Raw genomic sequence first — 15,214 nt, forward strand, 5'->3', positions numbered from 1 at the left:
ACCCACTCTGCACCAGGTTCTTTATCTTTAGTCCTTCGTTGCTATTATTCCCAGTTTACAGGCTCAGAGGAGTCAAGTCACTTGTCCAAGGTCACATGCCAATGAGGGGCACATCTGGGACCTGAATCCAGGCATGTTTGACTGTAAAACACCTGGTACAAAACAGTTCACACGAGACTGTCAGGGACCTTGACAAGAACAGAGTCAGTGGAGTGGTGGGTGGGGGGGCCAAAGCCAGACCAAAGCCAGCCAAAGAATGACTGGGAGGTGATGAGGGAGAGAGGGAAGTACAGGTGACTATACAGCCGGCAGCTGGAAAGGATGAGGGGGGAAGGGAGGTTTGTGAATTTTTGTTTTTCTTTTTTTCTTGAAGACAGATATGAAAGGCAATGTTTAAACACTGATGGGAGCCAGCAGAGAGGGAGAAGGTGTTGATCCAGCAGAGAAGGGTCAGCAGATGGGGCAGTCTCCAAGGAGGAGAGGGTCTATGGGAGCGAGGTAGAGAGGAGCAGCTGCAGGTACCAGCAGGGAAGGAACTTTTGAGAACTCCAGGGGCCAGGGGCTCTGGGGGATTTATGTAATTATTATGCGAGTCACTCACCATCTCTGAGCCTCTGTTTTCCCATCTCCAAAACAGTGACACGGGATTCTGTCATAGATGGAATGTCTGTAAACTGCTTTACGTGGTGGGCCTTCCATGAGTGAGGCCATCATTCGTATCAACATTATTATCAGTCTCACAGCAATCCCATAAGGTAGGTAGTATTATTATCCCCATTTAAGAGGTGGGGAAATAGAGGCTCAGAGGGTGAAATGACTGGCAAGTCAGAGGGATGCAGGCGTGGAGCCAGGCTTTGATCCAGCCTTCTCACTCCTAAGCTCGCCTATGGCCTTCCCTGGCGGGAGACCTTGGGACTGACTATGTTCTTAGAGTGCCTAGGGCAGTTTTGGGCAGCCAGCTCAGGGAGGCTGTAGTGGCCAGAAAGACAAGGAGACACCACAGAAGGTCCAGAACCCCCCAGCGTGCCTTGCCCTTCCCCTGAATGCCATGTGAATGAGGCTCCAGGCTCTCCCAACTACAGCTGTCTGCAAAGTTGGCCCCTGTTGTTCCTTCCAGACAGGCCCTTTCAGACACGACTCTCCTGCTCAGGCTCCACTGGGGGTGTCTCCTGTCCCCCACCCCCATACCACACACTCTTCCCTCACACTTGAAGCCCTCCACAGAGCAGCTCAGGGTTCTCCATCTGCGCTGCCACACCCTAGTCCAGATACCACCTTCCCTTGACTGGCACTCCATTGGCCTAACACGCGGGAGCCCCTGCCTCCAGGCTTGCCCCATGCCTCCCGTCTGTTCTCTACTTAGTGTCCACAGTGAGCTGACAGACTCCCCCGACACCCAGCCCCATCAAAACCCTCCAAAGGCCCCCGAATCACTCTCAAAACAAAACACCTATTATGGCAGACAAAGCCGCAGGGTCTGACCGAGGTGCTCTCCCCAGAGCCCCAGCTTTGACTCCTCTAAAGAAGCAATGTCATGTTCCCTGCAGCCACAGGGCCTTTGCATAAGCTGCTGCTTCTGCCAACCTCCACCATACCCTCTAACTTCCATTCATCCTTCTGCTCTCTATTTGAATATCACTGCCTTCTCCAGTCCCCCTGCCCCCAACCCATGTGCTCAGTTCCTGGTTTGAAACTCGAGGGTAACTCCCTTGCCTCCCACAGCACTGCTCCTAGCTTATTACCTACCTGCTGAGCTTCTAACTTTCACTCACGGTTTATTATGCACACGTGTGAGGCTATTACTTTTCCACATTTTTGGTGTTTGATTAATGGCTGCTTCCCCTCCTAGAACATAACCCCGGGCAGGGCAGAGAGCATGCCTGTTTGGTTTCCTGTCCCAGTGTCTGACCCAGTTCCTGGCACCCAGGAGTGGAGAATGAAAGAAGGACCGAACTGAGAAACTGAGGAGGATGAGGACTGCGGCCCCTGCTGCACCAGGGGAGAGAAACCCGGGGAAAAAGTGCCCCTCTAGCTCCTGCCGGGACCTGCAGCGGCAGAAACCGAGGGCTGGAACCTGCTGAACCGGAATGGCCGGGCGAGTGGGCCTGGGGGCGGGGCGGGGCGGGGCGGGGCCTCAGCTCCAAACAAAGAGGCAGAGAGGAGACGCCGGGGAGGAGAGCCAGGTGTGGGTCACCGGCGGCCTGGAAGGAGGAGGGCCCGAGAGCCGTGGGAGGCTGGGCTGTGCCCAAGGCCTGGGGCTATCGAGGAGGCAGAACAACTCCCCTCCCTTTGAGGCTGGAGAGGAGCCTGCACCCTGCCCACCCACCCAACAGACTCGGCCAGGCTGGCCCAGGGCAGCCCGGGGGACCAGACAGGCAGGCCCCGCCCCTCAACCAGGCCTCGCCCTCCGCTTCCCTCCAATCCACCTCCACCCGCAGGACACACAGCACCGGAGACAAGGCGTTGCCCCTTTCGTTCAGCAGAGAATCTTGGGGGAGCTCAGATCTAACCACACTTCTCCTCAGCTACCAACAGGCCTGACGTTCCTCTCTCCACTCCCCTCTGAAATGTGGTCCTCCTAAGCTCTAAGGCTCACCTTTCTTTAGTCTTTTTTTTTTTTTTTGAGAGGGGGGTCTCACTTTGTCACCCAGGTTGGAGTGCAGTGGCACAATCAGCTCACTGTAACCTCCACCTCCATCTCCTGGGCTCAAGCGATCCCCCCACCTCAGCCTCCCGAGTAGCTGGGACCACAGGTGCACACCACCATGCCTGGCTAATTTTTTGTATTTTTGGTAGAGACAGGGTTTTCACCACGTTGCCCAGGCTGGTCTCAAACTCCTGAGCTCTGGCAATCCACCTGCCTTGGTCTCCCAAAGTGCTGGGATTACCGGCGTGAGCCACCACACTCGGCTTCTTTACTTTTTCAACACATATTTTTTGATCACCTACTATAGTATAGGCCCGGCACTGTGCAGAGCACACAGCTTGGACCCACCACCCAGGCTACCCTGACAGGCCAGGTCTTCAGGCTCCTCCCTGCCTTTGAGCGTGCCCAGCCCAGCCCCTCTCTCATGTCCCACCTGACCAAGCTGCTGTAGGAGCCTGCTCTGTGTCCCATGGCCTGAGGCGCCCATCCCAGCACTGACCAGATCCCACAGTGTCAGGTCCCCAGGCAGGCAGCAAACCAAGCTACTCTGACTACTCTGCCCAGTGCCTGACCCACAGCTGGTGTTCAGGGAGATCTGAACACAACTTCTGAGACTGGGTCAACAGGGTGCCACCAGAACACACCAGGAGGGCCTTTCTGCCAGTTACCCACTGCCACCTGGCCTGACGCCCCACGAGAGCATGCCCCCTCCCCGACACACACAGTGGTCGCGGGCCGCACAGCCCTTTCAGCTCAGCTCCCGGGATATGCACGGCAACGTTCTCGGGCCACCAAACCCATGCAGGGTGGGAGGAAGTGGCCTAAGAAAGGAATAAGTGGAAGTGGCTGGAGAAGGGCGGCTGCAACCACCTCCCAGGGAGGTTGTAGGGGTCCAGCCCCAGGGACAGTCAAACGGGGCCACCATCAAGGCTCTTCTATAGAAACTGACTGCTATATTGTGCCTTTCCCATGGAGTACACATACACATGTACACAAAGGGAACACGGAGGCAGGGCTGTGAGGGTCAGCAAGGGCAGGGCAGGGAGCTTCTGGAGAGGCAGATCTTCCCGGCTCTGAGCAGCTTAGGCGGGGACTCAGTGAGCTCCTCTGACTGCTCCTGGAGCCCATTCAGAGACAAGCCTGGTTCCCAGGGACACAGCAAGAGCCCCAGGTCATGGCCTCAGATAAGGGGAATACATACTAGGTTCCAGGCGCCTCGTCCACGTGACCTCAGTTAACCTTTCCAGGTAGGAGTGATCATCCGCATTGTGCAATAGGAAAACAGGCCGAGAGAGAGAAAGCAACGGAACCTGTGGGAAGTCCCACAGGGAGCAGAGTCTAGCTAGGCCACCCATAGAACAAGGGGGAGAGCATGACAACAGACAACAGACCCTGTGTGCTCCACAGGCTCTGGGGAGGAGGGAAATGACACAACAGACACACTCCCAGCTCCTCAGCCTCTGTCCACCTCTGTCTACCCACCCACCACCCACCCCTCCAGCCAGCACGCATCCTGCTCTGGGCTCCTAGGATTCTGGGTAAATGGGCCATAACCAGGGTCTCACTCCCACCTGGCCCTGGGACCCCACCTCTGTCCCATGCTGTCAGGTTCTCACCGTGGCTCTCCCATGAGTTCCACAGAGAAGCCCAGCCACATTCCTTCTTCTTCCCCCCAACCCCACCTCATTATGCAATACACCCCCATTAGCAAATGTCCACTCACCCTTCAGGGCTCCCCTCTTCCAGGAAACCTCCCAACTCCCCTCCCAAGATGCTTCCACCATGGCCTGTGTCAGTGCCACCCACCCAGCACACCCTGTGGTCACTGCTCACAAGCCGGTGCCTCCACACTACAGGTCCTGCCTGAAGGCAGGCACGTGACACGCACTTGAGATCAGCAAAAAACTCTGCCCTGGCTCAGGACACCTCTGGCCCCACAACCTCCCCTCCTGAGAAGCCACGAAGCATGGCTGGGGAAGCTGCGCTGTGGCAGATCCTACCCCAATGTGTGCCCAGATCTCCACTGGAGCTGCGTGTGTGGCACTGACGCTGGGGCCTCTGGGCTAACTCTTGGCAGCTGCTTCTCCACCCGCTTCCCTCCACTCCCCTCAGAGGCCAGGGCCCCCATTCATTTGTCTCGTTAAGAGGCCTATTGAAACACATTTGTCCGCTCCGCGCTTCACTGCCCCAGCCATCAATTCTCTGGGGGGCCTACCCTACCTTCTGCAGTGGCCCTGTCCATGTATGGCCACTTGCCCCTGGCTAGTAGTTACTCAAGCTCAGCCCGAGACTGGCCTCAGTGCAGGGAGAGATCCATAAGTGTGTGCAGTGTAAGACAGGCCCGGAGGACAGACCCTGGCTCCTGGGGCTCAGTCACCATGACCCCGAGCCCATGCTCCTGCCCCATGGCTCTCTGCCTGGGAGAAGGCCTGAGTCCCCCAAACTCCCTACCTGGATAAGGCAGGATTTCAGCTTCTTCAGCTGCTTTCTACCTTCAAGACCTGGTCTTTGGGCTTTGGTTCCTAAGGAACCAGCATGGAGGTTCTTGACTTTGCTTTAAAAACTGTTCCGCCTTGCCCCTACCAATTCCTACTGGGAATTGATGAGCCACTAAAAGAAGTCAGCATGGTGGGTGAGTGGGGTGGGTGGGGGGACAGCAAGGGACGAGGTGGATAGAAGCTTGATAATGCAGGGCCTAGAGAAGGGTTACAACCCTGGGGGCCTGGGGGCAGGAGGGACTGAAGGATTCTAAACTGAAGAGGGACATGATGATGTTTTCACCTGGTGACATGACTCTACCTTTGGAATGCAGAATGGATTAGGAAGGAAAAGACTGGAGGCAGGGAAATCGTCAGGAGGCTGCTGTGTGCAAAAGCCCAAGAGCCGAGGGTGGCTTGGATGAAGGCGGGAGAGAGAGAAGTGGATGCATTCCAAAGATATTCAGAAGGTAGAAGCAACGGAGCTTGGTGATGGATTCGATGTGGGATAGCACGGAGGGAGGAGGCTGGGAGGAGGCCCAGGTTCTGACTTGGGTGACCAGGTGGGTGGTAATGCCTTTCACGGGAGAGAACGCGGGAAGACAGCAGGCTGGGGGATGAGAGTGAGGGGTACAGGTTGGAGTGCGTTGGGTCTGAGGCAGTAGGAGGACAGCTCTTCTCCCAGAATGTGTTATCTGTTGAAGCCCAGCTGGGCCATCCTTCCCCTGCCCTAGAGCTTCTGTCTGAAGGCCCTCAGAGTGCCTGGGGTTGGGTCAGCGGGGAGGGCAAGGGCAGTACTTCAGTGTCCAAGAGCTGCTGACCACACCTGGACAAGCCTTCACCTTCCTGCCAACCACGGGGGTCACACCTGATAGGGCTTTCTACTCCAACCTGCCCCTGCAGGTTCCAGGCAAGCCTGGAGATACACTGCCCCACTTCCCCATGTGATTCCCCACCTGTCTTGTTCCTTGCTCTCACCTCTGCAGCCCTCTCTTTGGTACCTGGTGCTCCCATGGCCCTTTGCCCCACCCCTTGGGAATGCCTGCCCCTTCTCCTTTCCCTTCTAGCTCCACCCAGGACCCAGCACCTAAGGACAAAGGGCGGGACCATGCCAGTCCCACCCCACTCCAGAATCAGTTTCTGAATAATTAATGAGCCATTAGAAGAAAGAGCCCTGGTGGGGCAAGGGGAGAGATCTGTGCCCAGAGATATGGAGGCGGAGGTGGGTGGGGGAGCCCTATGGCCTGGTGACGCGTGGGCTGACCCCAGGGTTGGCCCTGGATCACCCCTGGGCTCTGGACAGGCTGGGAACGGCCCCTTCCCCCAGGGACCTTGGCTCCGACCTCGCCCCTCCCCCTCAGCTTGCAGATTGGCTAAATCTGCCCTGTGCCCCGCCTCCCACCAGTAACCAAGCAGTGGTAACCATGGTGACGGGGCGGGCTGCGGCCAGTCTCATAGTGCCAGGCAGGGGGAAGGGCAGCAGGAAAGGGACCAAAGTTCGGAGTTGGATCTGGATGGGGACAATTCCACCCCCTTCTAACACAAACACACACAGAGGGGCGTTGCTCAGCTTCCTGCCGGCCAAACACAATCCTTCCCCCATTTCCAGGGCTGAGGAGCTGGGGTGGGGGGGATGCTCCTTTGCCTAGAAGGTCCCCATGAAAGGAGAAGGAGGGGCTCAGATCTGCATATTTGGATCCTGAGGGTCCAGCGTAGGGGAAGAGCTATGGGTGGCTCCTGCTTTTGACCCTCCTTGGGCCTATGGACACACCCGGCACCCTGGGCAAGCATCCATACACATGCCCTGCGTGCCACTCCCGATTCCCATGCCGACCTCTGGCTGTAGCTCACACTGTGCCTTCAGCACAGATCTGCAACAGTGGACACAGCACACGCACGCACACACCACACAGTGACCACATGAATCCAGGACAGGTCTCACCCTAGCCCTGTAAGACGGTCACGATTCGACTGCCCCACTCTGGTGCCTAAAGATGCTCCTAAGTACCCAGGCATTCCTTAGAAAGAGGCTCTCCAAGCAGTGGGGGCTCTCTAGGACAGAAGGTCTCAAGAGTTTCTGGCCGGCCGGGCGCGGTGGCTCACGCCTGTAATCCCAGCTCTCAGGGAGGCAGAGGCGGGAGGATAGCTTGAGCCCAGGAGTTCGAGACCTGCCTGGGTAGTACAGCGAGACCCCGTTCTCCACAAAAAGGAAAAAAAAAAAAAAAAAGACAAAAAAAAGAGTTTCTGGCCATCCTGTCTCTCCTAGTAGCTGGTCTGTCCCCATCCCAGAGTCCTGCTGGGAAGGATGCCACCTTTCAACCTGGGGGATCTGCACCTTGAGGGTTCAGACTTACTGTCACCATGGGCGCCTGCCACCAAACCAAGCATCACCAGTGCAGGCACAAGGGGCACCATCGTCCTCCCTGGGGCTGGCTCGGGGGCCATCCAGGGCTCTAGCTCCACAGCCAGCCACAGCCCAGGACAATCAACCTGTAATGGAGAGAAGGGCAGAGCTAGTTAGCTGGTATTTACTGGTATCCCTAATGGCCACCCCTGCCGCTTCCTGACCCCCACTGACCAACTGACCATCCAGAGCCTAGTTCAACAGACCCCTCCGCCACTTGGGCTGTGCAATGACCACCTAGACCTCTGACCCCAGTGACCACCCAAGTTCCTCACTGGTTCCCCAGCACCCATAAGGACAGCCCAATAGTCACAGTGGAAGGAGAAAGAGTGCAGGAGGCCTTCAGGCCATTCTCTAAACCTGAGTAGGGGGTACAGGGAGTGGGTGACATTAGAGAATGTATACAGTGTGTTCCATTCCAGACCTTGAGCTTCTAACTCACCCCCATAAGAGGACAGAGAAACAGGGTCAGAGAGACGCTTAGGTGGGACAGAAGACAGAGAGACAAGACAGAGACAAGGTGCAGTGAAGGGCTAAGCAGACTGACTCTGGAGTCTCCCTGGGATAATTCTGTTGCCCCTCCTCTCCCCAGCAGGGAGGGAGAAGGTGGGAGGCCAGACTCCACAAGCACGCTGAGCACAGGCCCCAGAACACAGGCTTGTTAGCAGATGAGCTCCAGGTATCAGAGGCTTCCAGCCAAAGCCACAAGCCATCAGTGCTCGCCAGGACGTGCTCTTGACAAGCTGCTGCTGCCCTGCCTGGCCACCTTCATCCTACCCAATTCCCATGGTACCTTCCCACTTCACAGAGAAACCACAGGGAGGCCTTAGTGGCCAGGAATGGGGGTTCTAGACCCTAGAATTCAAACCCCACATCTCTTCTGCCCTTGCCCCAGAAGCCCAGAGCCGAACAAGTGTAGGGAGGATGCGGTGTGAGCCTCAGGGGCCCATGTTTGAGACAGGAAGCTATGCACAAAAAGACTGAGTAGCCTCTGGGACTGGCTGAATGCCTCTAGGCCTTTACTCCCAAGGCTCCTGGCCTGGAGTGCCCCCAGGCACACCTGGGTGAAGCCTCTAGTGTGGCCGCACTGTACACGGGAGATACGCTGCTATCGCTCCCTGGCCCCACTGGTGAGCTCCCCAGGGTCTCTCTCCCATACCCCTCACGGGGGGCACCAGAGGATGTGTGGAAGTGCCCACAAGCTCTGATCACACCATGCTCTGGGCAGAGGGATGAGATGTGGTCAATCCCTCATGAATGCTGTGAAGACACAACAGATCAGAGTCCATGACGAAGGACACGCCCTGGGGCCCTGCAGTGATACCCATGGACTTCGGTCAGGGAGTTGTGATCAGACCCAGGTCCCCGCTGACCCACAATGGTAACAGAATTTTCAAGGTGACAGGGCAGGCGAACAGGAAGGGGCAGGGCTCAAAGGTGCTCTGGTCCTTTCTGAAATTTGAACCCTTGTCTCAACTGAGATAATCAAAGGTCATGAGGTCAGGGAGCAGCAGTTGAGCAAGGGTGTTGGATAAAGCAGGTGGGACTGCAAAGTGGGATGGGGCCAAACACAAAGGAAAATGGGTGGGAGTTGTCCCCTGTCCCAGGATCTCACCAAAAATCTGAGACAGGAGCTGAACAACAAAGTAAGAACATTGAAGGGGCATGATGGGTGTCCATTTACACCAAGCTGGTGGGGGATCTGCTCCATGATCCCAGAGCTCAGGCGGCTGAGACCACAAGGACGCCTGCAAGGCCACGCTGGGATGGGGGTCACACATCACTAAGGCCCTGCCTGAGCTTGCGCTATGGTGCCACATGCAGCCAACAATGGAGCACCTTCCCAGCAGCCATCAGGTGGTGGACTATGAGTGGCTCTTCCTCCCTGGGCCTGTGGACACATCTGGTATCCTATGCCAGGCCAGGTCATCATGGGGGTATGGGCCTCTGATGGACCATCCTGGAGCCCCTGATTGAGATACATGAGTTTATAACACAATAGTTGTGTTGCACCAAAGGACAGGGTACAGCGGCCTTGTACCGGCATCACGGGTATAACACTGTAATAGTCACAGATGTTAACTCCCAGGAACAAGCATTCCAGGCATGTAACCCCTGCCAGAGAGGCTTCATAGGGACATAGGCCCCCAGCATGAGCATATCTCCCTGCTCTGAAAATAAAATGCACAGTACAGTCATCACAGGATACAGCTCCCCAGTACAATGAGCAGAGGCTTAATCCCCTGTAGCCGCCTTGGTGCAGTAATCATAGCAGTGTAACTCCCAGGTGCAGACATCATGGAGGTGTAACCATGTGGTCTAGACATCACGTGGGTGGACCCAGAGGGTACAGTGCAGCTGCCTGATAAGGACATTACAGGGGTGCAACTCCCCATACATCATCACAGAGATGTAACGTGCTGTTACAGACATCACGGTGGGGGCAGAGCTCCCAAGAGAGCCATCGTGGGGGTAAACTCCCAGAATAGACACCCATGTGGTACAAGCTTGGATGAGAGTCTGGCCATGGGTGTTAAGAGAACTTGGGCCTCAGGTAACCCTACCCCCAACCTGGGGCCTCCAGGAACCCCGTGTCTCTGGGTTGGGGTGCTCAGGACACTTTGTTCAGATCCAGAAAGTAGAAGAGAGAGCTTCCTCCAGTGGTCCACGATGGACACAAGGACACAGATGCCCAGGGAGATGGCGAAACACAAGGGACACACACAAACACATTCTCAGGCAACTACTCTGGCAACCACACAGCTGTACGAGCCAGGGCCTCTCTCTCACCAGCTCCTGGTGAGAGCAAACTGCCTCCCGCCCCGGACTCCGGGCACAGAGCCTGCCCTGGTGTCAGGCGGTTCAGGCCACTCCCAGTTCCAGGGCCTCCCTCATCAGAGCAGAGCAGCCCTGGATCCCCAGGCCTGGCCTAAAGTCTAGACCTTGGCCCTACACCAGCCCCCAGAGTCCCAGGGTCACCTGCAGGGAGAAGGTGGGAGAGGAACAGGGGGCAGGGCTGCTGCTAGCCTGAATGCGGTTGCAAGGCTGAGCACCTTGTGAATCCATGCAACGGTCTTCACAGCACAGCACCCACTTCACCAGCATGGCTGGGTGAGCCTGGGCTTTCAACAACCGAGATAAAAACAAGGCCGGGGCACTTGGGCACTCAAGCTCGTCTCTGAATTGCACTGTGGACCATCCGTTCTGCCAAGCTGACATACTTGGGTAGGAACACAATTACATACGGTATGATATTATAGAATATAATTGGACACAATTTTTCCACATTCAGAATGGTTTTAATATATCCTTTTCCTTTGCTACGTCAGTGCAAAGCTGCCAACTGCCCTTTCTTGGGAAGAACTGTCCTTTATTCTCAGATTTTATCCTTGGTGTTAAAATGTTCTTTCCTGTATGAAATGATGGGGATAGCAGATAACAGTTGTTTTTTTATAATGCCTTTACTTGGCAAAATAAAAAATTGCCAACCCCATGTCTGGCTCTTGAGTACTTTTGGAAATTGTATTGGTTCGTGAAACCAAAGAGCCTGGGAATCACTGCTTTGAGGGAAAAGGAAGAAGCAGGCACTAGAGCAAGCCACAGCGTTCGCGTATGAACGTCACAGAAGGTTCATGTTACAAAACACAGAAGCCATGCCACCTCCATGCAGCCCACCCTAAGCACCCTGCCAGCCTCTGTGGGGGCCCAAGGGACCATGTGACACCAATGATGGGGGGTTCCCTGGCTGGAGAACAGCTGGGATCATTCCTGAGTCGTCATAAATATGCAAACACAGATTGATTTGTTTCCTTGGGCAAGCATTATTATTCACAAATATTAATTAGTCTCCAGATACCACCTGTTTCTGCAGCCTCCCCTACCTTACCTCCCCAGGCCAGGACCCTGGGGCCCAGAAATGGACATGAACAGAAGGAGGGGTATCCAGGGCCCCACAGAGCAGACGGCCAAGAGGAAAGGCCAGCACTTGGGCAACGGGAAGGAAAGAGCCTGTCGGCAGGGCGAGCTCTGAGCTGTTCATCTTCTAACCAGCGGGCAGCTAACCGAGCCCTTTTGTCATGTCCTGGACAGTTCACCGCGTGGCACTGCAGCAGCGGCCGCGGAGGCGGAAACAGGCCTTGTTAGACTTGGGAAGGGAAAACCAACATGTTTCCAACTCTCACCAAAGCAACCACTGGATTATGACAGGAATAAATCACAGTCTCAGCCAGGACCCCTGACCTAGGGAAGGAGGGGCCTGTGGGGAAGAGGGCGAGGCCGCCTTCCCTCCTCCAGCCAGTTGGCTGGAATCTGTGAGCAGAGCCAGGAACAGCCCTCCCTCCCACGGCTGGTATTGGGGCTCCCACCAGCTGGACTGAGTCCCACCCTGTTGCAGCTCTTAGTTTCTCCATCTCACTGAGGAGTGGAGGGGGAGATTAGGAAGAGTGTCACAGACTCGGAGGTGGCAGAGGGTCAGCAGGAGACTAGCTCTGGGGGCAAGCAACCAAAGGGGACCAGGAGAGGTATCTTCCTGCAGCTGTAATCCCTAAGCCTCAAGGCCCCTTCCTCTGGGGCTGGGGTCCCTCTTGGATTACTGTTCCCCAACTTTGCTGCCTCCAAGCCTCTGTACTTGCTGTTCTGTCTACTGGAAAAAAATGACCTTCTCCTGCCCCAGCACTCCTCACCCCTCAGAACTCTGCTCAAGTGGCCCATCACTGTCCATCTTCCCCACTGACCCGCCCCAGTTTTCCAGGTTTACACAGTATAGTGAAAGCAGCAAGAGGCTGTAGACCAGAGGTTCTCAATTGAGGATAATTTTGCCTCCATGGGACATTACACAACGACTGGAGACATTTTTGATTGTCGAGACTGGGGAAAGCGGGGAGATGCTACTGGCATCTGGTGGGGAGAAATCAGGGATGCTGCTAGACACCCTACAATAACAAGCCCCACCCCCACAATAAGGGGTTATCTGATCCAAAATATCAACAGTGCTGAGGCTGAGAAACCCCAACACAGACAACAAGATCCTTTGCCAATTGAGTCTAGAGCCTGCCCTGGCCCCTGCCCCAGAACCCAGTTCCCTGGGCACCCTGGGCCTTGTACCCAAGGAAGCTCCAACCTGGCTTAATTCCTGTACTAGCTGGCTCCTGGCCTTGGGACCTCAGAGTACCTTCCCCTGTACCCCCATATCAGCCCTACCCAGCTTCCAGAAGTCAGGAACTATAGCACACCCCATCTTCACCCCATCAGACATGCCATCAGCTAGCGGCCTCCCCAGAAGACAGAGGGCTCCACCTTCAGGTACCTCTTCTGGCAAGACTGAACTTCAAGGTAGGTCAGACCATCATCTGAGGATGGAGAGGCGAAGAGACACATGATGTCCCTATACCCACCCTCCCCATCTGACCTTTCCAGCCTGTGACATAGTCCCTCTTGCTGCACCCTCTACATAACCCCAGTGCCCATCTCACCGAGCATAGGGCCTGAACTCCAGTAGACACCCAAGACACACACATTTCCTTCCCCTACCCTGGCCAGACCCATCTCTTCCACAGCCTTGTTAGTTCAGCCACCCATCCAGATGTTCAGTGGGCAGGGTGATGAACAAGACAGTCAGAGGCTCTGCCTTCAAGGAGCTTACAGAGAATGAACAGACCCACCGAGTTCTTGGCTCAGGATGGCCCAACCAGAACTCATCTGCCCCAATCCCACTCCTCCTCCAGGGTGTGCAGTCTTGGGGACAGCTCCACCATCTGCTCAGTCACCAAGCCCGCAAACCCTCCTTAAATGCTCCCTTGTCCTCATCCCACACATCTAACCCATCAATAAGTTTGAATCTGCCCTGCCTTCATCCTCACTACCACTGTGTTAGTAAGACCTCATCACTTCCTGCCTCTTCGGTGGGCTTCCTGCCTTCCATCACTCCCCTCCAACCTGGCCTGCACACAGACCAATGCCACCTTTCAGCACATAAAAATGCAAATCTGCACTTTTGTTTGCCACTTTATTCCAGAGCAGGCCCTCAGATAGTGTTCCATGAATGAATCAACGGATGGGCAATGGACAGATGAATGCATGGATATTGCTTCTCTGCTTAAGAACCTTCAGTGCTGCTGTATTGCCCTCAGGAAAAAGTCTAAATAACGTCTTTAGCCTGACATCCAAGGCCCATGATGCTGACTCTAAACCAACTCGCCAACTTCATTCCCTACAACTCCAGCCCACCCATTCTGTGCTTCTAACAGAGAGGAGGACAAGGGGACCTCAAAGAGATGCAGAGGACATGCCCAGATCCTGCAGGCACCATTTTCTTTCTACCACAACCTACAGTCGATGGGAACAGTCTTTTCTACAGAAACGTGGTGAATGGAGAAGCAGAAGATAGATCCTGGTCTAAGTCCCAGGACATCACCAGAAGCCTATTTCACACCTACAGTAGCTGACGAGCTATATGTCATTCCCCATCCACCTCTATCATCCACTCCAGCCAGAAACTCAGGCACCATCCGTGACACCTCCCCTCCCTCATGCTCCGCATTCAATCCTTCACCATGTCCTGTCTACTCCACCTTCCTAAATAGCACTCACATCCCTTCTCTCCACTTCTGTCACTGCCTCCCTGATCCATGCCTCCACATCTCTCACCAGCACTCACTGGATCATGTCATGCCCCCTGCTGACACCCCCTATATAGTTCCACTGACCCTGCACCAAAGTCTAAGCTGCTCAGCCTGGCCCACGGGACCCCTATGCACTCATGCTCCTGGCCACTTCTTGGGGCACACTCACCAGGTCTTTGCTTCTTCACCCCAGTCACTCTTGCTGGATACTCAGCACCAAGGGCAGGGCACCAGGGCCTCCGCTCCTTTCTGGACAGAAAGGAAAGCATATGAAAAAACATCAAGAATTTCATCACAGCAGCATATGTATTGACACAGAAAGACATTAAAAATTTGCTGTTTATGCAGAAAAAAAAGCAGGTTATGGAAATGTTCATGTAGAACCATCCCCATCTGGTAAAAATGCCCATCTTTTCCCTTCACTCCCTCGTTCATTCATTTTGATACTCCCTGAGCACCTACTATGTGCTAGGCGTCCTTCCAGGCACTAGCCATATAGTTGTGAGCCACACAGACCAAGTCCCTGACCTCAGCAATAGACTATGTGGCCCAGCTCCTCAGCATGACCCCGGAGCCAAGCAAAGTCGGCCCGTCCCACCTCTGCAGCCCTACCTGCCCGTGCTCTCCTCCTGCCAGAATGGGAACTTCCTCTTCTGATCCTGAAATGTGCCAAATTTCTTCCTGTCTCCCAACCTTGCCAGTGCTGAATGCCACTGCCTGGCACAGGCTACCCGTGCTCCTCTGGCCAATTTACCCTCGGATCTCAGATCCAGTGGCGCTTTCTCAGGGAAGCCTTCCACGATGTCCCAGACTATCCGCCTGGACCTTGGCTTGGAGCCGTGACCACAAACATGACTCTTTACATATTTTTACAATGACTGAGTCACTACCATAAGCTTGATAGGAGCATGGACTGTGGCTGCCCAGCTCATCTCCATATTCCCAGCGCCTGGCTGACAGCCGGCACGTAGTAGGTGCTCAGTCAACATACACTGAATGAGTGGATGAACGCATGGATGAGTTCAAAGAAAACAGCCCAGCCTGGAAGAACACACTCCAACATACA

The 15,214-nt window shown here is 55.2% G+C and overlaps 1 protein-coding gene across 1 annotated transcript in view; it reads right to left on the reverse strand.

Annotated features, from left to right (window-relative positions):
• Positions 1 to 15,214, reverse strand: part of PTPRF (protein tyrosine phosphatase receptor type F) — a 99,798-nt gene that overhangs the window by 72,047 nt on the left and 12,537 nt on the right. Inside the window, exons 3-4 of the mRNA XM_023221366.2 lie at positions 14,318 to 14,397; positions 7,479 to 7,614 (exon numbers count right to left, since the gene is read on the reverse strand). Of these exons, the coding sequence (XP_023077134.1) occupies positions 7,479 to 7,569 (91 nt within the window). The 5' untranslated portion in view covers positions 7,570 to 7,614; positions 14,318 to 14,397. The remainder of the gene's footprint in view (positions 1 to 7,478; positions 7,615 to 14,317; positions 14,398 to 15,214) is intronic.

This window comes from Piliocolobus tephrosceles, chromosome 1, assembly GCF_002776525.5.
Source record: "Piliocolobus tephrosceles isolate RC106 chromosome 1, ASM277652v3, whole genome shotgun sequence".
NCBI lineage: Eukaryota > Metazoa > Chordata > Mammalia > Primates > Cercopithecidae > Piliocolobus > Piliocolobus tephrosceles.